Source organism: Ciona robusta, chromosome 11 (assembly GCF_009617815.1).
Source record: "Ciona robusta chromosome 11, ASM961781v2".
Lineage (NCBI taxonomy): Eukaryota > Metazoa > Chordata > Ascidiacea > Phlebobranchia > Cionidae > Ciona > Ciona robusta.
Window position 1 is genome coordinate 155,116 of NC_143245.1, and position 26,141 is coordinate 181,256.

The 26,141-nt window shown below is 41.6% G+C and overlaps 4 protein-coding genes across 5 annotated transcripts; 2 read left to right on the forward strand and 2 right to left on the reverse strand.

The window, feature by feature from the left end:
* The first annotated feature begins 263 nt into the window (after window positions 1-263).
* Window positions 264-10,531, forward strand: LOC149727474 (calcium-activated chloride channel regulator 1-like). Of its 2 annotated transcripts, XM_089887913.1 has the most exons (32): window positions 264-533; window positions 828-965; window positions 1,025-1,172; window positions 1,338-1,452; window positions 1,627-1,810; window positions 1,864-2,115; window positions 2,181-2,402; window positions 2,458-2,571; window positions 2,625-2,804; window positions 2,968-3,085; window positions 3,142-3,281; window positions 3,338-3,496; window positions 3,570-3,678; window positions 3,905-3,984; window positions 4,035-4,122; window positions 4,177-4,288; window positions 4,363-4,505; window positions 4,739-4,904; window positions 6,099-6,196; window positions 6,430-6,642; window positions 6,695-6,898; window positions 6,949-7,158; window positions 7,211-7,423; window positions 7,472-7,684; window positions 7,889-8,074; window positions 8,188-8,388; window positions 8,584-8,796; window positions 8,982-9,182; window positions 9,434-9,643; window positions 9,843-9,925; window positions 10,231-10,329; window positions 10,382-10,531. In XM_089887913.1, exons 1-32 carry the CDS (start codon window positions 375-377, stop codon window positions 10,481-10,483), a joined length of 5,073 nt encoding a protein of 1,690 aa, XP_089744039.1. In that variant the 5' UTR covers window positions 264-374; the 3' UTR covers window positions 10,484-10,531. The 2 variants fall into 2 exon arrangements, with proteins under 2 accessions (XP_089744039.1, XP_089744040.1); XM_089887914.1 differs by lacking the exon at window positions 7,889-8,074.
* Window positions 10,206-16,350, reverse strand: LOC149727475 (uncharacterized). The gene is made up of 22 exons (XM_089888375.1): window positions 16,196-16,350; window positions 16,018-16,136; window positions 15,870-15,961; window positions 15,662-15,792; window positions 15,441-15,606; window positions 15,232-15,377; window positions 14,365-15,171; window positions 14,197-14,309; window positions 14,075-14,138; window positions 13,727-13,876; window positions 13,567-13,664; window positions 13,429-13,514; window positions 13,190-13,317; window positions 12,820-12,985; window positions 12,627-12,763; window positions 12,237-12,569; window positions 11,996-12,177; window positions 11,781-11,943; window positions 11,522-11,712; window positions 11,273-11,417; window positions 10,871-11,049; window positions 10,206-10,789 (listed from the first exon to the last, which is right to left on the reverse strand). The coding sequence occupies exons 1-22, from the start codon at window positions 16,245-16,247 to the stop codon at window positions 10,613-10,615; spliced, it is 3,825 nt and encodes a 1,274-aa protein (XP_089744501.1). The 5' UTR covers window positions 16,248-16,350; the 3' UTR covers window positions 10,206-10,612.
* A 1,686-nt stretch (window positions 16,351-18,036) lies between these two features.
* Window positions 18,037-21,672, forward strand: LOC149727476 (adhesion G protein-coupled receptor B1-like). The gene is made up of 8 exons (XM_089887936.1): window positions 18,037-19,043; window positions 19,592-19,653; window positions 19,713-19,831; window positions 19,888-19,979; window positions 20,057-20,187; window positions 20,243-20,408; window positions 20,472-20,617; window positions 20,678-21,672. The coding sequence occupies exons 1-8, from the start codon at window positions 19,033-19,035 to the stop codon at window positions 21,241-21,243; spliced, it is 1,293 nt and encodes a 430-aa protein (XP_089744062.1). The 5' UTR covers window positions 18,037-19,032; the 3' UTR covers window positions 21,244-21,672.
* Window positions 21,673-23,382: 1,710 nt separating this feature from the next.
* On the reverse strand, window positions 23,383-25,776 carry LOC149727477 (uncharacterized). Its single transcript, XM_089887929.1, has 9 exons — window positions 25,620-25,776; window positions 25,442-25,560; window positions 25,294-25,385; window positions 25,087-25,217; window positions 24,866-25,031; window positions 24,657-24,802; window positions 23,790-24,596; window positions 23,622-23,734; window positions 23,383-23,563 (listed from the first exon to the last, which is right to left on the reverse strand). The coding sequence occupies exons 1-9, from the start codon at window positions 25,669-25,671 to the stop codon at window positions 23,501-23,503; spliced, it is 1,689 nt and encodes a 562-aa protein (XP_089744055.1). The 5' UTR covers window positions 25,672-25,776; the 3' UTR covers window positions 23,383-23,500.
* Window positions 25,777-26,141: the final 365 nt, after the last annotated feature.

Here is a 26,141-nt window from a genome sequence, read left to right on the forward strand (position 1 = left end):
CTCCCAAGTAATAACAAAGCGATTTGCTTGCAACAAGGCACCAATAATGCTGGATGCGGTGTTTAGAGTGGCACCAACACAACCACTTTAACGCCAACAGCAATATGCAAACAGCATTGAGCGCATTATCAGATGGCTGGCATAGTTTAAGCGACGTGATGGTGAACATTGAAGCGGAAGCGAAAATTCAAAGTTTCACAAAAAAAGGTAACGCGCCTGGGGCAAGACGGTTATAGCGTTGGTATATAGACCTGCGTGCTGGTTGTGTAAACTGAAGCCGAGGGTTTTAAAGTTTGCAATACCCGTAATAAATAAGATTAATAGAATAAACAGCACGACAGTGAACTTTGATTTACAACTTAGGCGTTTTTATAATGTCATTACCAAGTGTGATCGGAATTATATTAGTTACGGTTGTAACGGTAGGCGGGGATTTCGCTTCTGTGACGTTGGTAAACAACGGTTATGACGGAATAGTGGTGGCCATCAACCCAGCTGTAGCGGAGGATGAAACGTTAATCAACAAAATACGGGTAATAATAAATTTAACTTGTTTATCCTCGCATGGCGGGGCAACGGCAGTCGTTATAACACGCAAACACGAGTGTTCTGTTTCATACACCTCATACCCGTTTACGAGTTACCATGTATGTAACTTTACTTTGTGCGCGATTGGTATCTTACAAATGCCCACAGCGGTTGCAGGGTCAAAAATATACTGTAGAGGCGAGCGGCCCGACTACTGTGCAACGACGTCGAACAAGAATACTTAAAAATGCTGTCGAATATATGTTACCACAAATATGTAAGACTAATATTAATCACAGAACATGTTCACACGAGCTTCTCCGACCCTATTCACAGCAACCAAGAAGAGAGCTTACTTTCGTAATATTAATATACTTGTGCCTAAAACATGGACGAGTGGAAGTTACCAGACAGCGGTTGGGCTAACCTACAGGAAGGTAAAAGCCTAGATATAATACATGCGGTGGCACAATCTAGATACAGATACTTGTGACAGGCTGACGTTATAATCGCGCCACCCAATCCCGTTAGAGGAGACAACCCCTATGTGTTACAGACAGGCGCATGTGGCGAACCGGGCACTCACATGCATCTTACTCCAGAGTGGGTGAACGACACTCGTGAATCTGTATACGGGCCTTCAGGTACACAACATAACATCAATATATAACTAACATAGCGAATCAATGGAAAACTAAAGCAAAAGGTTAACAAGTTAAATAAATAAAAGAGCTTTGGTCAACGCGTAATTTGATAAAACGAACGATCACTACAAAAGTAAAGTTATTTATATTTATTATGAATAACAGATAAGGCAATTGTACACGAGTGGGCTCATCTACGGTGGGGGGTGTTTGACGAATATGCTACTGGTGATCATAAAAGGCACTACCTAGATTCCAACAATGTCTTACAGGGAACAAGGTATAAAGGATCTTTCGGCCAAACTGATTAATAAACTAATGTAACTTATTTATCCTCGCGTGGTAAGGTCATATACACACGCTTACAAACGGTGGCAATGTCATGCCTCGAACCCATCACCTAGAGGCGAATCGCCAAGCACGGTGTCGAACTAATATGGGTTGTTAACTACAGATGCCCGCTCAGCATACGAGGTGTTAACAGAGAATACGTTCCTCCTTATCAAGTGCTGAACCAAACATGCATCATCAACCAGACAACGTTGTTGCCAGCATCGGATACTTGTCACTTTATCCCGGGCATTGAGCAACCACGTGGTCTAAAAACCTCTATGATGTTTTATAGCTACTTGTCATCGGTGAGGATACGTAATAATATCTTGTAACAAACTAACACCCCCACCCACAACAGGTGATTGAATTCTGCCACAGCGATCCAAGCGACCCGGTCAACCAACACAACACTGAAGCTGACAACGAACAAAACGCAAAATGTAATTTACGAAGCACCTGGGATGTTATAACTTCAACGAGTGACTTCAGTGGCGGCTCCAACCCCCCGAACCCAACCCTAACCAACCTAGCCCCAACATTTCGAGTGGTTAGAGTTGCGGCAAGCCGGAGGTTCGTGTTAGTGTTGGATGTATCGGGGTCTATGAGCGGGGTATGTACTGTGTCTATGTATTGTTTCGTCACAATTATACAATATAAGCTCTTTGTTGGTCATAGAACCGATTATTAATGATGCGACAAAGCGCTGGGGATTTTATAAGCACGTCACTTCCGGATGGGGATAAAGTTGGAATCGTCCAATTCCATTCAAGTGCAAATCTTATGATGGAGATCAGACAGATAAGTTCCCAACTTGACAGAGTGGCGATTGCGGCCGGTATCCCAGGTATTGCTGGAGGGTCGACGTGCATTGGGTGTGGGATATATGCAGCCATGAATGTAAGTTGTATATTACCTTGGACAAGCATGGTGTATGATGTTGTATGCCTACAAGGAGATGGAAAGACACGATGCCAACGAAACATGCGGCAACATTATTGTGCTGACAGACGGCGAGGAGAATCAACCTCCCTATGTTAACGATGTTTCCCAGTTAGCTATACAGAAGGTAAACGTAATACATCTTCAATGGTTGGTTAGTTAAATGTGGAAACAACCCAGAACTGTGTGGTGAACGCCATCTTATTCACCACCACGGAAAACTCGGCCTTGGTTGACCTAGTAACAGCTACAGGTGGCCAGTGGTTCTTTGCACAAGACAGGGACCTCAAGCGACTGATGGGTTCTTTCGCCGTCATCGCTGCAAATGACGATGGTGACGTCAGAAACCTTGTCTCCACGGTAAGTGATTGTTTAGTAACAATAAAACTATATTTACGTCATAGGTGAGTGATGTGCTACATGGAGAATGTTTTGCATTTCTTTTGTTGATATCTTTTGAGTGGTATATGTTCTTGAAACACAAAGTAGAAAGATAAAGTAACAATGTATCATTACATAACAGATCCTTTACAAACAATACGTGTTTGCTGCTGGGGAAAGTAAGGCTGGTAGTGTTATAATCGACAGTACAGTGGGCATCAACACAACATTTAAATTCTCGTACCAATCCCAAGTCCCAAGTGAGTTACATTGATTTACTGCTGCGTGAATACATCACTAACTAGTTGACTTCCAGCTATTGTGCTGACCAATCCAACCGGTTGCTTACATTACTCACTATCGATTCCGCTTCCTGGGACATGTGCCAGCCACCCACTTGCCAATATTGACACAACGTTAAAGTTCGTTGAGTTTGTGATTCCAGGCAGAGCTACGGTGAGCAACCCATGTCATATAATTGATTGTATAAACCATCAACTTTGAAACGTTAGATTGGGACTTGGAATTATTCCATCACATCGATGTATAGTGACACTGTAAGTGTTTCTGTGACGTCAAAAACGATGGGAAATGTTCAGCCAATTGTTGTGTTGACCCGAACTCGATCGAATTCAAATATTGTGCTCGGTCCCGTCATCATTGAAGCAACTGTGAGTATATTTTATCACAGATTCATAGTTTTTCAGCCCACCATTATAACAACCCTCTTGTGGTATTTCACAGGTGACAAGAGGTGACCCAGGACTACCTGTGCTAAACCTTACTGTGGTGGCAGTCATAGAAACGCCAGAGTCCACCGAAGAAAGATTACAACTCCTTGATAATGGAGGAAGTATGACGTAACATAACTATCCATGACGTAACACAACTACCTATGACATAACAACTATATATGATGTAACACAACTATCTATGACGTAGTCACATTACACAACTATATATGATGTAACACAACTATCTATGATGTAACACAACTATCTATGACGTAACACAACTATCTATGATGTAACACAACTATCTATGACGTAATCCCGTAAATCTATCTATTCGACCTAAAGGCCCTGACATGGTACGCAACGATGGGGTATATTCAGCCATGTTTTTCAACTATACATCTCGTGGTCGCTACAGTATACAGGTGCGAATATAATGAAAATGAATGCGCAAATATTGAAACAATCTATTTAGGTTGAAGTTAATGGATCCTTGTCAAATAGTGGGGATACAACCTTCACATCAAAAGCACCGCTTATATTTGGGGTTCGGTTTCCTAATGGTAACTATTGGGACTTGTGCCCATCATGATTTACATTGTATCTATATCGCACAGGTACGGTGGCAGGCAACCCCGAGGCTGGGGAATCCCAACCCAGCACGGGGGGGACGGGTGGTGGTGGTGGTTTCACCCGCGTTACAACTGGTGGAGCAATCGAATTTGCAGGGTAGTTCATTGAATTATGTTCAACACTAAACCCATCAACGTTTTCTTATAACATGGTATGCTACCTTAATGCAGAGAAGTCACCCCACCGGAGTTTGACACGTTGGCCCCGATTCAAATAAATGATTTGACGGCAACACAGGAAGACCCCAATGATGTCACAAGCGGTATTCGATTGTCGTTTACTGCACCAGGTGATGATATGGCTTCTGGGAGAGGTGAGAGCAATATTTCCATCTACCAAACATAACAATCTTGGAAGATATTTCAAACACCTTCCATGATGCTGGTGTTGCCATGAATAACATCAGATTCAAGTCTTCTTGTAAAACACATTAATGAAAGCCTGAAAATAGAGTGGGATAAAATTATTGTTTTTCACCAGGAGGGCTAGTTCTAATATTAATATATGATACTACATTGTCTATCATCCCCCCCTGTCCCATTACAGCGACTTCATATAAAGTTTGCTACACATTTGGTGATCCAACTCACCTCTCAACAAACTTTGATGGGAACATTTGTCACACACCCCCCGTCCAACCACAAGTCGCAAACACACGAGAATCTTTTATCATCAAATCTCCTGATACAACGGGAATGACGGGCTCTATAAGGTACCAACATATTATATCGAAAGTCCCACAAACACAAAAATTTTTTTTTTCAAAATTAATAAGTTTCAAAATTTGTTAATACACTGTATGAGGTGACGTGTGATGACGTCATTAAACAGAATACCGAATCCCGTAATTAGATTCGAATACAAAAGGATTCGAATCTCGTGGATTCGAAATTCTGTAATGTGCATCCCTAGGCATGCCTCACTGTAGGACCTCACCCATATAGAATAGAATGTACATATACAATGTTGGGGTAATGGGCAACTCTGGTCTAAATCCCAGGTCCCATGGCATGCCTCACTGTAGGACCTCACCCATATAGGATAGAATGTGTATATACAATGTTGGGGTAATGGGCAACTCTGGTCTAAATCCCAGGTCCCATGGCATGCCTCACTGTAGGACCTCACCCATATAGGATAGAATGTGTATATACAATGTTGGGGTAATGGGCAACTCTGGTCTAAATCCCAGGTTCCATGGCGTGCCTTACTGTAGGACCTCACCCATATAGGATAGAATGTGTATATACAATGTTGGGGTAATGGGCAACTCTGGTCTAAATCCCAGGTTCCATGGCATGCCTCACTGTAGGACCTCACCCATATAGAATAGAATGTACATATACAATGTTGGGGTAATGGGCAACTCTGGTCCAAATACCAGGTCCCATGGCATGCCTCACTGTAGGACCTCACCCATATAGAATAGAATGTGCAGATACAATGTTGGGGTAATTGACCAACTCTGGTCTAAATCCCAGGTCCCATGGCATGCCTCACTGTAGGACCTCACCCATATAGGATAGAATGTGCATATACAATGTTGGGGTAATGGGCAACTCTGGTCTAAATCCCAGGTTCCATGGCATGCCTCACTGTAGGACCTCACCCATATAGAATAGAATGTACATATACAATGTTGGGGTAATGGACCAACTCTGGTCTAAATCCCAGGTCCCATGGCATGCCTCACTGTAGGACCTCACCCATATAGGATAGAATGTGCATATACAATGTTGGGGTAATGGGCAACTCTGGTCTAAATCCCAGGTTCCATGGCATGCCTCACTGTAGGACCTCACCCGTATAGGATAGAATGTGCATATACAATGTTGGGGTAATGGGCCATAGGATCTCACCGATATACAGAACACAAAACAATAAAACGATCAACCATTTTTACCAGGATGGCAATTGCAGTGAAAGCTTTAGATGAAATGGGAAACGAGTCACCCGTATCGAACCTCGTAATTCTTCGATTCTTTATTGAACCTCCAATACCAAGTAAAGCTGCAATAATAAACTTCAAGTATAATTTTCACCACAACCTGGTTGTCAAGCATAGGTTACCCAATATAGCGGTTATACAAAAACGACACCCAAACTATTTCGCCATAAAGTTATATTGGAATCAATTTAGAACATGTTGTGTATGAAGTCACAGTACGTGTCATAAATTTAAAATCTTTGTTGCTCTATTGTTTAAACATACCTAAGCTTTATTGATGTTCATACAGAATGCCCTGATGCCCCACCCCCTTCCCCAAACAGCAGGGCACCAGTGTTTAGTTCAACACCCGTGGTGATAACTGGGACCAACCACTACAACAATGGGACCACAGTTACTTACACTTGCATTGATGGGCTTGCTTTTACAGACGGCTTTTCCCAAACCTATAGTTGTATTTTTGGTGTTTGGGAAATCACATCCGCTCCAGTCTGCTATGGATGTAAGTTATTTAGTTGAATATTAAATAAATAAAATAAATTCTTGGTACCTAGTGTGCCCACGTGCCCCAACAGAAGGTGTGAATGGCCAACCACCAATCTATTCACAATCACCAACATTGGGTGGAAAGTATTTATCGGGTACAACAGCTCATTATAATTGTATGGAAGGTCATACAACCCATGTTGATGATGGCAACACATTGGTTTGCTTTGATGGATCCTGGGCTTCTGACAATCCACCACAATGCTGGCAAGGTAACCTTCATTATGTGTTGGTTGACTTCATCTCACACTATGCATTCCAGTGTGTAGCCATGCGCCAGCCATTATGGAGAACTCGGGTCCCATATTGTATTCAACTGAACCAATGACAATATCGGGAGGTGAAAGATATCGCACTGGAACAGCAGCAAGTTATACCTGTGCAGCTTCCTTCAGTGTTGCTGTGGCTGTTGCAAACACTCGCACGTGTCACGATGGGGCTTGGAACGCCACAACACCATTATGTCTACCAGGTGACTTGCCCAGTGTTGTTAAACATCTTTTTACATTACCATCCTTATACAGAGTGTGGAGAAGCCCCAACTACCTCCGCAAATGGCAACCCACCAAGTTACAATCCTTCCCATGATGACATGTATATGCTTACATCTTACCCAAGTGAAACTAACGCAACATATCGGTGCACCGATGAATTTGCTTTCCCCCTTGGTGTGGCCGATACATTAACATGCTATGCTGGGGTTTGGAGTGCCACGCACGCCCCACTATGTGAAGCAGGTATGTTTATACATTGTTGATGGCGACAACTATTAACATTGTGTTCAGTTTGTTCCAGCGCCCCCCCACCTTCCATACACGGCATCCAACCTGTATACAACAGTCAACATCTTGTTATGAATGATGGCAACAAATACGTGGCTGGTACAACTGCTACATACACATGCAGCACCAACTATGCATTATCTGCCGGTGTATCCGATGTATTGACCTGCAAACATGGCTCATGGCTCCAACATACATCCCCTCAATGCGTACAAGGTTTAAATCTTCAACAGAATTCAATAAAATTAACTTTTTATAATTCAACGAATCTATCCTGTAACTTTGCAACAAAGATAATAATTATATTTCACAATTTTAACGAACAAATAAACAATGATTTTATATTTTTATATTAAAATAAATAATAAAACAATGTAAACAGCTCCTTAACCAATATAACAACAACAACTTAATATTTAGTTTGTAGTGATCCCAGTAATGAAACAAGTGTAAGTTTCAACCCACCACAAACTGATGGTACATTCAGAAACGCTACAATCGCCACATACACTTGTACAACTGGCTTTGCCTTCCCTGTTGGGGTTGGTGAGACACAAATATGTTTAAGGGGTGTTTGGGTGGGAGGCAAGCCACAATGTCAACCAGGTAATGACATCATCAGTAATGACATCATCCGATTGTTTTGCAAGATACAGCATCCAATAAACACAGAAATACTAAATATGTAATTTCACTTATTCCATATTTCCTGATTCTAGTTTGCGAAGTTGCTCCCCCCACCTCCACCCATGGTTTGCCACCTATCTACAACTCACAACCAATCAACAACAAGTACAGAAGTGGCAGTGTTGCCATGTATAATTGTATGGAAGGTTACAAACTTGCAGTAAATGTGGGGAACACTATGAGCTGTGGTAATGGTGCATGGTCAATGAATTCATCACCAACGTGTCTCCCAGGTAATAAATAAACACCAACATTAAGACTGCAATATTACATGGGTTTAATGACACATGTTCTGAATCAGAGATCCATAATTCATACACACAACAACAGAATGCTAGATTTCAACATAGTAAGCTTATTGTTTATCACAGCAATGGTAACTGTCACCAGTTATTTAATCATATTTGCAACACTTTTATGTTTTACAGTATGTGGAGACCCACCTACTCCTTCATCTAATGGTAACCAACCAACATTGAATGTTGCCCAAGTACAAACACTTGGTGGATGGCATTACATAAGCGGTTCAGTGGCAACATACACATGCACAACTAACCATTCGTTTGCGGTTGGTGTTGGTTCAACATTGACATGTAATGCAGGGGATTGGGGTACAGACCACGCACCAAGATGTTTGGAAAGTATGTGATATAATGAAACTGCTATACTATTACCAAGTCTTAGTCCATATGTTTACTTTAGAAATACTTTGTGTTACTATATATGTTATTGTTCGGTTTACCTTTTACAAACATTTATATTTTAAACAAAAAATTCCATAACTTCTATGGAACATTTGATAATCCCATCTTACATTCGCCCACAGTGTGTGTGGATGCACCTGAACATTCATCCCATAGTTTCCCACCAACATACACCCCAAGCCCCACCACTGTAACACACAAGAGTGGAACCATAGCTTTGTATCATTGTGGGGCAGGATATGCAGTGGCTGTTGGTGTTTCTAATACATTAACATGCAATGATGGAAGGTGGTTTGAGCCACTGGCACCATTATGTCCTGCAGGTAATTACACAAACATGCGATTGATTGCAGCTTCATCACAACTAAAAAAACAAAGATTGCGTAAAATTGCAATGGACAACGATTTAGGGTTTCCCAACAATCCTTAGTTAGTTTTTTAGTTTTGAAAAATAATCTTTCAATAAACACTACCATGTTAAACCTTTAAAAATCTGCACAAAAAATTATCAAAAAACATATTTCCTATATTTTACTAAACATGAACAAAATCCTAACCATATTTAATATTGCAGTGTGTGGGTCACCGCCCCCATCAGGCTCTAGTGGGTTTGACCCAACATATCAGGTACCCCCTGTCACTCAGCAACCACAGACATACAGAACAGGGACAGTGGCCACTTATACGTGCCCGCCTACATATAGATTTCTCGATGAAGTTTCAGGAGATTTGATTTGTAATAACGGGGCATGGAACGCAACATTTTCACCCAGATGTAGGCCAGGTAAGATGCAACATTAAATAAATAAAACTAAAATAATATTTCTACTTTTAATAATGTACAAGACAGAGGTATGGCAGTCATATTCACAAAGATAAACATTATTCTTCATGCGGTTTATAAATAAAAAGCCACAAAATTCAAACACAACAAAAACAACCCTACTACAACTTATATTTAACCACAATATAATAAACAACAGGTATACGTTGCATGAAGTGCGTCGGTGAAACTCATCAAGAGTGCGACAATTCTGGTACATTTATCACTTGTCAAAACAACCAGGTTATAACTAAAACAGTATTTCTTAAACAATTTTATATATAATAGAATAACGACTAAGCGTTGCAAAGCTTAGTTATATGAAACTTGCACTATTAAAAAAAACTCTCTATAATAAACCTCAGTAAGTATACAATGGGCAAAATTTCGTTACAAACAAACTACTTGTTAATAAATTAATATTCAAACATGCTATTACGTCATAATGTCTTCTGTTACGTCACACCTGATATTCATTCTGGAACAAAGTTGAAAATGGCGGGATAGATTATTTTCACATTGGTTGAAGTCAAGTGGATTTTATTTAGGGACAATGTGCGGTGGAGATTCGAACGTCAGAAACTGGTGTTCAAACGATTTCTAAATATTGTAAACAACGTGACGCCTGCTTTAACGATCAAGTGCAGGTTTGGATGGTAGTTGGTGTATTGCCGTTTTATAATTGTGGTTGTTACACAGAACACCCACGATTGTAGAGGTGGTGGAAGGAGTACCGTGTGTCGGTGTTGTTGTGCAAACAATAAATGTAACATCGGCGATTCTTCGTGTACGTTCGATTAATATTGTTCAATGGTATGACGTAACAATAAACACAATGAACGTATTGTTGACGCGTGTGTTATGTAACAATGTACTTTCAATTGTGGGTTGACGTCATCAATATTATGGCTTTATGGCGTCATCAACTGTTTATGACGGGACAGGGGCTGAGCTTGAGGATTGTGTGACGTAGGTTAAACGAAATCCCGTTTTAACAACGGATCCGTCGGTTTGAAAGTTCATGCGAAGTTTCCCGCTAGTTGATGTGAATGAACTGCGGGTAAGTCGACCGGATAATTGAGTCAACAGGGTCGAGGCATCGTATATCTGTAACCAAGTTTTAACCAATTAAATCAACGTCACAGAGATGGATTATCATCCAAACTATGGCGTAATAATGCTACTTACCCGTAAATAATCGTAATTAATTTCCAAGAACCCACCCATCACCGTCACAATCACCTGGCGTCCTGTTGGAGCTATGACCACCCAACCACAATTAATATTATTCAAGTAATTTCTAGGGTAGTTTGGCGATTCGATTGTTTGTAAGGTGTTCGTCGCCGTGGCTTCGAAACCACATTGTGCTGGAACAGATAGCATTGTCAATCCTTGTGTACGTCATCAATATAATCTTGGCGATTACGTCACGATATGAAACATAAGTCGACCAGATAAAGTTTACCGACAACGTCAGTGCTTTGACATCTGACCGTAATACCCGAACATAGCTTGAAATATAAGCTTACGCTGTGTTTGTTTTATAACATAATACCCTTGTGCATATCATCATAATATACACGAACTTACATATTTTAAAAGTCGCGTAGAAGCCAACGTTGGTTATGGATCCATCAGTGTAGAATCGGACTCTGATAGCTCTTGATGTGAACTGTCTTGCTTCACTCACGTTTCCCATTAATCTGGTACTTGATGTCTCTCCTTCTCTCGCCACCTGTCAACGTTAGAACATTAGTTTGGGATTAATACATCCGGTCATGCTCCCAATGCGAGACCACAATTAAAATAATGATAAACAATGATAATTAATGACGTCACCTCAACGTAATCACAGCATTGTTCAGTTTGTGCGACAATCTTAACGACAACGCGTTGGCCGGACGGGGGGCGGATGGTCCATACACAATTTAAATTGTTGCTGTACGCGTTCGGGTAATTCGGGGAGGAAAAGTTTTGCAGAGAAGGAGTTGCTACAAGCTCTCTACCGCAGCCACGTGGTAAAACTGTTGCTGTGTAATTACAGTTACGTCACAACACATGCAACCGACGTCATAAAGTTAGCTTATAGTGTAATAACCTGCCAATGGATTGAATCTTACAAACGTTGCGTTAAACCCTTTGCGTGTAACACTGTGGTCGGTTGTAAAGGTAATCTTCAAAGATCCTGTTGTTGAATTAAGTTCTCGTGGTGTGCTTATAACACCACCGATCCTTGCTATGCTACGTACGCCATCGAATACCTATTTAACTGCCATTAATACACGGCCTTGTATTTATTCGTGTAAGTTTTACCTCTATCCAATCATAACGGTTCTCCGTCACCCCTCCTTCAGAAATAATAAGACGAACTTGGTAACCACTGGGAGCGCTAAGGATCCAAGCACAACGAACATTGTTGCCATAGTTACGCGGGTGGTTCGGCGAGCTTATGATTTGCATTGCGTTTGTGGCGGTGGCATTAAACCCGCACGGTCCTGTAATAATGACGTCATTAAACACGTCATGTATGACGTAACGTACCGAACAAACCCACCCACACAAGTTGGATTGAAACAACTCGTATTAGTAGCTGCCCTTCCTTCGCATTGGTTGTAATAATTCGAGTTGTTGCAAACCCGCGTTCGTTGCCTTACACCGACCGAACCACACGAGGCGCTACAGGGCGACCATTGACCCCATGACGACCACGAGGCGCAACTTGATTGTTGACATCTCCTGCTTTGATTGTTCCTGCCTCCACACATGGATGCGGAGAGTTCTAATATAGGGGAAGACGCGTTTCTACACGTTCTTGCCCTCGCCTGCGAGCCCCGCCGACAACTTGGCGGGCAACCTGACCACGCGCTCCATGGAGACCAGAATGGTTCTGCATAAAGCACACACAATAATAAAAATCATATAATAGATATGACGTCACCCTTACCTGGTGGGTGGTACACTTGGTTGCAATCACGTATGACGTCACGAAGTGGTGAATCGGCTTTGGTAAGTGCTGCAAACTTTGATGTCCACGATATATTGTATCCATTACCGTTGCTACCACAACCGCATCCTTGGCATCTGACGTCATAGGCATTACGTCACAACTACGTGTATGACATCATCCTTTCACTTACCCAATCACAGTAAAGTTCTCGATAAAATTTGCAACTTCTGTGATATCTATGTTGCTGCCCTCACTTTCCAAGGTACTTGAAGTGGCTATGCATGACGTGTACGTATCTGGAGCGCCCCCAGTGGCCGCTTGTCGCTTCTTTCTACCAGCTGTTGTAGAATGTCGAACTAAGACGTAACAACAATTAATTTTTATTTCTTTGTTTTGTCACAACACTTCCGCGAATTGCAACGTCACAATAAGTAAGATCCAACTCTAACAAACTTCCCGACGTGTAACTTCAACCAAACTCATTTTGCTGCTGTCGTTACAAAACATGCAATAACAACCTTTGATAACTTTTTACCAGTTTAGAATAAACAACATCTTACAAATCCCTGTTCCAACATCCTCAGCGTACTCCTCGATACAACCTCGCACCGGCCCGCTTAAAATATTCTTTCTGTCGATGAACTGATCGAGCTTGTTAGCCCAACACTGCGCCGTGTCGCCTGAATCGCTGATTATGTATGAAATTATGACGTCACTAGTGCAACTTGAGATGCCATGGTCAGATTTTCGATCAACATGGTAATACAACTTACATATGATTAAGTAAATATAATGTTACCTGCATATAGCTAGTTGATTGTTGGCGTACCATGCAGAACTAAGAACCGTATAATCAACAAGTGACGCGAAGTCGAAACCACTTAACTGAATACGGGAACGTAATGACTTGGGTTTATAATGATATAATAAAACAAACCTTTGATGACAAACAATTGGCGAAATAATGCCTCAGATGTATCGTGTCTTGCGCCGTGGTAGAGCGCTTGCCGCGGTGATGGTGAAACCAGTGGCAACCTGCATGTATTACGTCATAATACAAATTGTACAAAATCAAATACCCAGTAGTGACGTCATACCTTGAGCAACGTTGCCAAGCAACAAGACACAGATGATCGCACGCAACATTCTGATCGAAGAATCAACCAAACAATGCGTGTCGCGGTTTATATATAACGTTTGTGACGTCATGAAATCGTGAAAAGATTGCGAAAATGCGTCTCGCGTTGGTTACGTGTATGGCGTCACTTCCGTAAGGAATAATTAGAAACTTTATTGGTACGTCATAAATTTATACATGATGTGATTGTGACATGTATTTTATTATTACATTACAAACTAGCGATGACATCACCAGAATATTTACACGTGACGTAATTACAAATGACCACGTGATCCCATGATTTTTCATAATTATTGTGGCTAGCCCCGACAGCGGGCCACACAACCGACGCTTTGAGTGTCTCGTCCGCTACATCGATTCGATGAAACCTGAATATCCATGTTATGTTAAGAGTTTGGTAGGTATCAACTCAGGGGGATCACCTACCTGTGCATTCCCCACTCTGCAAACCCTGGACCTTGTTCTTGTACCCACACTCCCACACCGGGTGACGCTACAAGCAGTATATCGAGACCATACGCCCCACCTTGGTGTCGGACCTGGGGAAACACCTCATGGTAATTATACCATCACCCAACCATTATATGAACTTACAACTGGTTCCAGTACACGCTCCAATCATCACCGCGTCCCCGCCAAGGAAACGGCTGCACAACGATGTGTCGAGGGATCCTTGGTTCACAGCTAACGTACATTGACGACTCCGGGTTCGAGTCCCAACAGAACATGAACTGGAGCAAGAACTCCATGATGTCCAGACACCCCATCTGATACAACTACCGCTTCTACAAATTCTACGTTGCGTGTCGACACATGTGGTCCTGGAACAAACACGACGACGAGTTTGTTGGCAATTGACTGAACACGCCCCCCATGGTTCCCAATCACCCCAAGAAAACCCACAACCAACACTACAGGGCCGACTTTGCGTTGCAGATCCTACGCATTGGAACGGGAAGCTCCCACCCAGACATTGTCGTCGTCGTTGTTGGGTCTTAGATGGACAACTCCCACTACACGCCCCCCACATTCCCCAATCACCCCAAGTAGGGTTACAGGGCGTGGTACAGGTTCGCCTCTGAGAACTTGAACCTTGGCACCTTGAGTTGTCATATAACGGGGGGGAACTCCCAGAACTGCATCTCCTTGTTCTGGATTGGAAACCAGAGGAGCATGACGTCACAGCAGAGCAATCTCCCCATGACTGCCATGTTGTCCAGGAGTAACACGAGGTGGCGCTGCAAGGGCGAGAATCAAACGATGACCCAGGACATGCTTGAGTCGAAGTTGTTCGGCTGGGATTCGAACCGAGTCTGCATGTTCGTCTCCTTGATTCGAACCGACCACTGCCGCATGTGGCGCCACAACCCGACCACGTGCTCCACGGAGACCAAAAGGAATCTTTTAATAAATATTGGTATAATGACGTCATTATAACATACTGTTTCTATGCAAGTTTACCTGGCGGAAAAAATCGGTTGTTGCAATTTTGAATAACTGACCGCAAGGGGGCGTCAGTGCGCGTAAGTGCGGCAAACCGGAACGCCCATGCATTTCTACCGCCAGGTGGCGTGGTTTGGCTAGTCTGGCACCCGCAACCCTCGCACCTGATTGGTAAAAATAATTGGTAATACACACGTCATAACACGTGAGCAGCATACGTCACTTACGCGTAACCATACACAGTATGTTCCTCAACAAATCTTGCAACTTGATCGTAATCGATGCTGATCGAGCTTCCAGCAAGAGAGCGATCGTTTTGGATGCACGAAGCGTATGGTCGCACGGGGGCGCTAACCTGCCGCTTTTTTCTTCTTTTCCCGCTGCCGTAGGTAACTGTAGGATTGTTGTAAATAATGGGCATGGTCTGCAAACATTGGTTGTCACTCACGTGGTCCACCGTTCCCAACGTCGGTAGCAAACTGGGAGATACAACCTTGTAATGGTTGGAATAACACCGATGTGGCGTCAATGTATTGCGCAATCTTTTCCTGCCAACATTGAGCAGTGTCTTCAGATTGGCTGTTTCGAAACAAGTAGATATTATCATGCTATGGTTCAATAACAAACACACATACGTCGACGTCATAATTGATTACCTGCACACCCATTGGTCCGTGTTGAGATACCAGAACGTACAAAGAATCGAATAATCAACCAACGAGTTAAAGTCGATGCCTGATGCTACCGCCTGCGCGTAACAAACGTAATTGGTCGGTTATATCACGTGGTTAACACACCCCTCACGTTCTGTTCTAAACAAGCCGCCATATAAGACCTCAAGGTGCTGGTTTCAGAGATCGCTTGCTGGTCGTTCGCATTTCGCTTTTTCCTTCTGCCCCCCAACCCGGTAAACCAATGACAACCTGGCACACGTCATAATAATCCAATGTGTCGTCATACCTAAACAAAATCATCGACTTACCGAAACAAGATGCAACGAGACACAGCCCTATTATAAACGAAGTCGTTCTCATGGTTGTTGATCTGCATTGAATTTGTGTTCACTTTAAAGTTAAATTAAGCCACATAGCGCCGGGGGCAAGGAATGCACTACGAAGTGCAAACTTTAACGAAAACGTTTATGTTCTTGAGGATTTGGTGTAATATAATTAGCATTGTGACGTATTTATGCCGTTGGTACATTCCAAAATGACGTCATAATGAAACAGCAAAACGAGAAAATTCCGAAAAAACTTGCTTCCCGAGGCGTTTATGACGTCACAACGCTATTCGCGATGTATTGTGTGTCATAATGCATAGTTGTGCTGTGTCATCTTTTACTTTGATAAAATTCCATCGCGTGGTTACGTCACTGCTTACGTAGATAACTGTTCTGCCCCTAAACATGCGACTGGACTGAAATGACTTCTAGAGAAGCTGGAGACACAATCTTGGTATCCATATTGGGGTATTAGAGGATGGCGAGTTCAATAATGATACTTTCAACACCATCCGAGGTCATTTTTAAAAACCAAATTATATTTAAGGTCAAATTACTGAATTTTAGTCATTTTTTGCCTATTTTTGCGTCTAACTCTGAAAGCAAAACATTTTTAACAAGAGATCACAGATTTAATGAATGAGAACGTTTTAAACTAATTAGCATAATATAGCGGAGTCGGGGAGGATGGGACACCTTCAGCACATAATATTCAAATAGCATGATCGTGTTTTAAACAATTAACAACGGTCTGTGGAAGTCGTGAAGATACGGTTTTATAATTTATTAAATGTTCTTTGTTTACTACTAAATGAAAAGAGAAAACAAAATGAAAAGGTGTATCATCTACCCCCAACCTGCTATATTGGTTAATCCTTTTTTCGCCATTGGTGACTGTGGAGCAGTAGGCAGAATGTATTTATACATGTATTATAACTAATGAAACTTATTATGTATGAGGATTGAGTGATTGGTTAAGAATATGTGTAAATACGCTTTGTACAACTCCTGTACCATGTGTTTATTGTAAACTTAAACAAGTTAACGTTGTCGTCGCCTAAAAACGTTTGTTTTCATGAATTTTGACAAACCGTAATCACGCAGTAATTAGGTAATGTTAGAAGCGTCCCCACTTAAATGTTGATAGTTTGATTTAGTCGTGAATCGTTGTGTGGATTTCTTATCACACAAACACGTGCCGTCGTTTCCCGCCAACCTGCCAGACAGTGTTTCCGCTATGTAAAGTACAGGAGGAAAGTAATCGTTAATTAATCGCTAATCATGCGGTTTTAAATCTGAATATTTAGTCTTAAAATTATAAATATATATTACGATTTAATTTCAATCAAGAGAATAAAGAATAAATGCTAGAATTGAAATTTGAGGTAAGTGCGGAAAAAAGTCACGAAAAAACAACAAGAACAACTGTTCGACGAAAAAGGGTCTATATGACCACTAACGTGCTCAAAAAAGTCTGTGACGAAGCATGATATTGTGCACCTATGCCGCATCTAATGGTTGATATCATTAGTCTAGGGCTCAAGTTAACCATCGGACAAACCCGAGCACGAGAGGTTTCATCTTAAGGAGTCTATGGTATGTATAGTTATTTTATGTCGCCCATAGAAATCACATAGCACACAGCAAATGGGGCTAAATTGATCATAGACATAATATAAATATGTACATATATAGCTAAGTTTAATATATTTTATGTTTTTAATACAAATACAGGATGCAGATTAAAGAAAATCAAATTTTCAAGTAGTTGTGTAGACTCCATTCCTTTTCCAGAAAAGAGCAAAAACTAATAAAACAAAATGTAACGAAATTGATGTAGGTCATAACTATTAGCACCAAACAGTGAAATGTTATACAAAATTATCTACCGGTATTTCTTCCTTTGCACACATATGTCAATTATACAACACAACTAACCTGCTTGAAGTAACTCTTGCCCACCGACAAACTTGTATGCGACTACTAGGACGTATTTTACTGCTAAGGAACAAAGATACAAAGTTCTTTTAGGGAACGTTCATGTAGCATCTTGTATCGAAATCTTAATTTCGTATCTTTCGGCAAATTCATTCGTTTATCCTTTAGCGTAAGCTGTGTGAAGTGTAATAAACATCGTGCATCAAATGTGCTTACTACCAAACGACAGAGTAAAATGTGAAAATAGTTGTTTTGAAAGCTGGAACAGCGAACTTTTGCCGCGCGTTGTTTTAGTTATTACAGGCGCCGGAAGTGACGACGTAAAACTTTGATCAAAGAGGATGACGTCACGAAGTTGGGTGATTTAGGAACTCACATATCAGACAATGAAACTTGTTGCGCGTGTCAAACTATATTATATGCAACGGTAAACGAATGGTACCCCAACTTACGTAGACCAGTATAATACTCCTTAGACCCGAAGCATAACTTGGTTTCCTACCTGTTTTTATACAATAACGCGAATTTATGGGCTTTGAGAACTTTATATGCCAGGTTAATAATCTTTGTGTAATGTAAACATGTGACCGCTCAGTTAAAGGTAGTTAGTTTGCGTTTGTGTCCTTGTGGTTGCAACAGAATATCCAATGGTGGGTGTTCTGTGTAACAACCACAATTATAAAACGGCAATACACCAACTACCATCCAAACCTGCACTTGATCGTTAAAGCAGGCGTCACGTTGTTTACAATATTTAGAAATCGTTTGAACACCAGTTTCTGACGTTCGAATCTCCACCGCACATTGTCCCTAAATAAAATCCACTTGACTTCAACCAATGTGAAAATAACTTATCCCGCCATTTTCAACTTTGTTCCAGAATGAATATCAGGTGTGACGTAACAGAAGACATTATGACGTAATAGCATGTTTGAATATTAATTCATTAACAAGTATTTTGTTTGTAACGGAACTTTGTCTGTTTACTATTGTATACTTACTGAGGTTTATAACAGTTATATTTTGTTTTTGTTGTTCAAAGCCAGGTGTCAAAAATACAATCAAGTATCATGTAGGAGTTACGCAGCATATTTCTAAAGTAATTGGATATGCATGGTGGTGCTTACCAATGTAATACCATCCGCATAGTGGTTTAACTTGAGCAACATTCATTGTTAATTGCCAAAGTAAAATATGATTTAAAATATACATTATGACACACAATACATCGCGAATAGCGTTGTGACGTCATAAACGCCCCGGGAAGCAAATTTCTTCGTATTTATTTCGCTTTGCTGTTTCATGATGACTTCACTTTGGAATGTTACTTGGGCAACTCTGAAACACCTTTGTTAAAGTTTGCATATCGCCAAGTGCATTATTTGCCCCCGGCGCTATGTGGCTTAATTTAACTTTAAAGTGAACACAAATTCAATGCAGATCAACAACCATGAGAACGACTTCGTTTATAATAGGGCTGTGTCTCGTTGCATCTTGTTTCGGTAAGTCGATGGTTTTGTTTAGGTATGACGACATATTGGATTATTATGACGTGTGCCAGGTTGTCATTGGTTTACCGGGTTGTCGGGCGGAAGGAAGAAACGAAATGCGAACGACCAGCAAGCGATCTCTGAAACCAGCACCTTGAGGTCTTATATGGCGGCTTGTTTAGAACAGAACGTGAGGGGTGTGTTAACCACGTGATATAACCGACCAATTACGTTTGTTACGCGCAGGCGGTAGCATCAGGCATCGACTTTAACTCGTTGGTTGATTATTCGATTCTTAGTACGTTCTGGTATCTCAACACGGACCAATGGGTGTGCAGGTAATCAATTATGACGTCGACGTATGTGTGTTTGTTATTGAACCATAGCATGATAATATCTACTTGTTTCGAAACAGCCAATCTGAAGACACTGCTCAATGTTGGCAGGAAAAGATTGCGCAATACATTGACGCCACATCGGTGTTATTCCAACCATTACAAGGTTGTATCTCCCAGTTTGCTACCGACGTTGGGAACGGTGGACCACGTGAGTGACAACCAATGTTTGCAGACAATGCCCATTATTTACAACAATCCTACAGTTACCTACGGCAGCGGGAAAAGAAGAAAAAAGCGGCAGGTTAGCGCCTCCGTGCGGCCATACGCTTCGTGCATCCAAAACGATCGCTCTCTTGCTGGAAGCTCGATCAGCATCGATTACGATCAAGTTGCAAGATTTGTTGAGGAACATACTGTGTATGGTTACGCGTAAGTGACGTATGCTGCTCACGTGTTATGACGTGTGTATTACCAATTATTTTTACCAATCAGGTGCGAGGGTTGCGGGTGCCAGACTAACCAAACCACGCCCCCAGGTGGTAGAAATGCATCGGCGTTTCGGTTCGCCGCACTTACGCGCACTGACGCCCCCTTGCGGTCAGTTATTCAAAATTGCAACAACCGTTTTTTTCCGCCAGGTAGCTTTGCATATAAATAGTATGTTGAAATGACGTCATTATAATAATATTTTATAAAAGATTCCTTTTTGTCTCTGTGGAGCACGTGGTCGGGTTGTGGCGCCACATGCGGCAGTGGTCGGTTCGAATCTAGGACACGAACATGCAGACTCGGTTCGAATCCCAGCCGAACAACTTCGACTCAAGCATGTCCTGGGTCATCGTTTGATTCTCGCCCTTGCAGCGCCACCTCGTGTTACTCCTGGACAACATGGCAGTCATGGGGAGATTGCTCTGCTGTGACGTCATGCTCCTCTGGTTTCCAATCCAGAACACGGAGATGCAGTTCTGGGAGTTCCCCCCCGTTATATGACAACTCAAGGTGCCAAGGTTCAAGTTCTCAGAGGCGAACCTGTACCACGCCCTGTAACCCTACTTGGGGTGATTGGGGAATGTGGGGGGCGTGTAGTGGGAGTTGTCCATCTAAGACCCAACAACGACGTCGACAATGTCTGGGTGGGAGCTTCCCGTTCCAATGCGTAGGATCTGCAACGCAAAGTCGGCCCTGTAGTGTTGGTTGTTCAGCACGTTGGGGTGATTGGGAACCATGGGGGGCGTGTTCAGTCAATTGCCAACAAACACCTTGAACCGTGGGTCGTGTATCCTTGGGCAAGCAAGGATAAAAATAACTACGAAAACCCCATGTTATAACTTGTAAAATGATATTGCGCAATCTACCCCGACCATTAGTATAGTAGGGTAGGGGAAGATAGGACACTTTGTCAGACGAGACTTTTAATTTTCTTTTTACGGACCCCCTTTTAATGATAATCAGGAAAATAAGGTTACAGAATTATTCGACAGTATTATCACGACTTTATAAAACTCCCATCAAAGCTAATTACTGTTTTTAAATATTAAAAAAATATGTAAAATAGAAACAGTATACTTTGAACAGGTAAAAAAATGCGAAATAGTAAGGTGCTATTTTTTAATGCTTGCTAAATCATAGTAAAGTCAATGATTTTTTTAGTTTGCGTCTGCGAACGATTAAACTAATATTTCGTACAGTTTGATTTTGTCTCATAAAACTAGTTTTAGTTTTGTAAAAAAATACTGAGATATAAGCATAGGGAAAATAGGCAGGGGTCAATATGACTTTAATTTGAGATAAAAACAACAAAAACATATCGGCTTAACGTTATTTTTTTTACATGGCAAAGAAACTAGCATAGCCTGTTAAACTCGGTAGGTTAACTACAAGTTACGGAATACTGCTAATGTAAATATATTTTAATTTAGAATCCCATCTTTCCCCACATTGTAGTTTTGTATGTTTTTATTGCCAAACTTTGAAAGATTTGCTTTTAATTTAGTAATTTATACTTCAGGGGGTTTTCAACTATAAGATACTGATATAATAAAAAGATAATATTTTGAAAATGTATTCGAAATTTGGTCATGTTCACTTGGTGATAATTTATAAGAAGTGGCTTGTGCCCAAAACAGAGTAGTAATACCCAATTTGTAGCAAAAATAAAAACTTTATCAATAGTTATAATCAATTTTATGGTATTACAAGTTCATATCACAGAAATAAAAAAGAATAGAACGCGTACTCCAATGTCGGCAAAGGAGAGAGCATGATACACTCTCTCTCTTTCGCGGGTCGTTCCCGTTTACTATTCTAGTCAATAGAGTCGACGACGTTTTATGTAGTTTTTCTTCGTTTTTTTAATTATTTTTAATTTATAGTGTAAAACAACTATTTTTTAATAAATATATATTTCTAACAAACCGTTTGTTTAAAATTTTTATTTAAATTTAATAAATAAATAATTAAATTTCCTAAACAAGTGGTAAACTGTAAGCGTTAACCTGCTAAATAACTAAACTGGCCTAATAAACTTGAATAGTTGGTGTAGTTTTGAAATAAACAGCTAAAACCTTCCAAAAATACTATGCGCCTATCTTTTACAATGGAGACCAAGCGAAATGGGGACGGAGTTGGCAGTCACGTGATTAGAAAAAAGAATATATCACGGTTTTGGGCAGTTGCGCGTTCTACTCTTTTTTATTTCTGTGGTTCATATACATTTGTAGGATACAATATTTACCCATTGATGTTCGGTCATTACCCATTGTCATTCAAACAATACCAATTGTTATGCAATAATATAATAGGTGGTATAGATGTTAAAAACTATGGCAGTAAGGCAAGAAAAAGATTGTTTAGATTCAATTTTTAAAGCGTACAGTATTATTTCGTGTTATTTACGTATATTCCTATTTATAAATACACTTACTAATCAAAATTAACAATGATTTTAAACTGTCCCATCTTATCCTGTGTGTTTTCGAATTTGTAAAATTTCACCTGTTGTGCGGATCGCTAAATAACTCCTCGTGTGTTTTATTATATTTTTTTTTATTAAATTGTTGTCAATTAATAAAGGAATGATAGTACTAATTCGTGGTATTACCCAAAAACCGTCATCTATTTTGTTTTTGAAAATAATTGGCAATATGTGCTTAAGTGTCCCATCTTACCCCATTGTAATATATAGTAGGGTGGGGGGAGTTGAGACACCTTTTCATTTTGTTTTCGCGTCCCATTTGGTAGTAAACAACATTCAAAGAATTACAAAACCATATCCTCACAACTCCCATAGACCGTTGGTGATTGTTAAAAACATGATCAGGATATTTAAACATCCTGACAAAGCTGTCCCGTATTCCCCCACCCCACTTTATCAAATATTTGGAAAAGACATAAATCCTACATGTTCATGCTTTGTCAGCTTTTATTTTGATAAAGTGGTTACGTCACTGTTGCTGCATATGGGAAAGCTGAAGTGACCACATGGTCTCATGCTTGTTGCGTCATAGTTAGATTTATGAGCCTTAGCAGCGGGCCACACAACCGACATTTTGAGTGTCTTGCCCGCTACATCGATTCGATGAAACCTGAATATCCATGTTATGTTAAGAGTTTGGTAGGTATCAAATCAGGGGGATCACCTACCTGTGCATTCCCCACTCTGCAAACCCTGGACCTTGTCCTTGTACCCACACTCCCACACCGGGTGACGCTACAAGCAGTATATCGAGACCATACGCTCCACCTTGGTGTCGGACCTGGGGAAACACCTCATGGTAATTATACCATCACCCAACCATTATATGAACTTACAACTGGTTCCAGTACACGCTCCAATCATCACCGCGTCCCCGCCAAGGAAACGGCTGCACAACGATGTGTCGAGGGATCCTTGGTTCACAGCTAACGTACATTGACGACTCCGGGTTCGAGTCCCAACAGAACATGAACTGGAGCAAGAACTCCATGATGTCCAGACACCCCATCTGATACAACTACCGCTTCTACAACGTCTACGTTGCGTGTCGACACATGTGGTCCTGGAACAAACACGACGACGAGTTTGTTGGCAATTGACTGAACACGCCCCCCATGGTTCCCAATCACCCCAAGAAAACCCACAACCAACACTACAGGGCCGACTTTGCGTTGCAGATCCTACGCATTGGAACGGGAAGCTCCCACCCAGACATTGTCGACGTCGTTGTTGGGTCTTAGATGGACAACTCCCACTACACGCCCCCCACATTCCCCAATCACCCCAAGTAGGGTTACAGGGCGTGGTACAGGTTCGCCTCTGAGAACTTGAACCTTGGCACCTTGAGTTGTCATATAACGGGGGGGAACTTCCAGAACTGCATCTCCTTGTTCTGGATTGGAAACCAGAGGAGCATGACGTCACAGCAGAGCAATCTCCCCATGACTGCCATGTTGTCCAGGAGTAACACGAGGTGGCGCTGCAAGGGCGAGAATCAAACGATGACCCAGGACATGCTTGAGTCGAAGTTGTTCTGCTGGGATTCGAACCGAGTCTGCATGTTCGTCTCCTTGATTCGAACCGACCACTGCCGCATGTGGGGCCACAACCCGACCACGTGCTCCACGGAGACCAAAAGGAATCTTTTAATAAATATTGGTATAATGACGTCATTATAACATACTGTTTCTATGCAAGTTTACCTGGCGGAAAAAAACGGTTGTTGCAATTTTGAATGACTGACCGCAAGGGGGCGTCAGTGCGCGTAAGTGCGGCAAACCGGAACGCCCATGCATTTCTACCGCCAGGTGGCGTGGTTTGGCTCGTCTGGCACCCGCAACCCTCGCACCTGATTGGTAAAAATAATTGGTAATACACACGTCATAACACGTGAGCAGCATACGTCACTTACGCGTAACCATACACAGTATGTTCCTCAACAAATCTTGCAACTTGATCGTAATCGATGCTGATCGAGCTTCCAGCAAGAGAGCGATCGTTTTGGATGCACGAAGCGTATGGTCGCACGGGGGCGCTAACCTGCCGCTTTTTTCTTCTTTTCCCGCTGCCGTAGGTAACTGTAGAATTGTTGTAAATAATGGGCATTGTCTGCAAACATTGGTTGTCACTCACGTGGTCCACCGTTCCCAACGTCGGTAGCAAACTGGGAGATACAACCTTGTAATGGTTGGAATAACACCGATGTGGCGTCAATGTATTGCGCAATCTTTCCCTGCCAACATTGAGCAGTGTCTTCAGATTGGCTGTTTCGAAACAAGTAGATATTATCATGCTATGGTTCAATAACAACACACATACGTCGACGTCATAATTGATTACCTGCACACCCATTGGTCCGTGTTGAGATACCAGAACGTACAAAGAATCGAATAATCAACCAACGAGTTAAAGTCGATGCCTGATGCTACCGCCTGCGCGTAACAAACGTAATTGGTCGGTTATATCACGTGGTTAACACACCCCTCACGTTCTGTTCTAAACAAGCCGCCATATAAGACCTCAAGGTGCTGGTTTCCGAGATCGCTTGCTGGTCGTTTGCATCTCGCTTTTTCCTTCTGCCCCCCAACCCGGTAAACCAATGGCAACCTGGCACACGTCATAATAATCCAATGTGTCGTCATACCTAAACAAAACCATCGACTTACCGAAACAAGATGCAACGAGACACAGCTCTATTATAAGCGAAGTCGTTCTCATGGTTGTTGATCTGCATTGAATTTGTGTTCACTTTAAAGTTAAATTAAGCTACATAGCGCCGGGGGCAAGGAATGCACTACGAAGTGCAAACTTTAACGAAAACGTTTATGTTCTTGAGGATTTGGTGTAATATAATTAGCATTGTGACGTGTTTATGCCGTTGGTACATTCCAAAATGACGTCATAATGAAACAGCAAAACGAGAAAATTCCGAAAAAACTTGCTTCCCGAGGCGTTTATGACGTCACAACGCTATTCGCGATGTATTGTGTGTCATAATGCATAGTTGTGCTGTGTCATCTTTTACTTTGATAAAAATCCATCGCGTGGTTACGTCACTGCTTACGTAGATAACTGTTCTGCCCCTAAACATGCGACTGGACTGAAATGACTTCTAGAGAAGCTGGAGACACAATCTTGGTATCCATATTGGGGTATTAGAGGATGGCGAGTTCAATAATGATACTTTC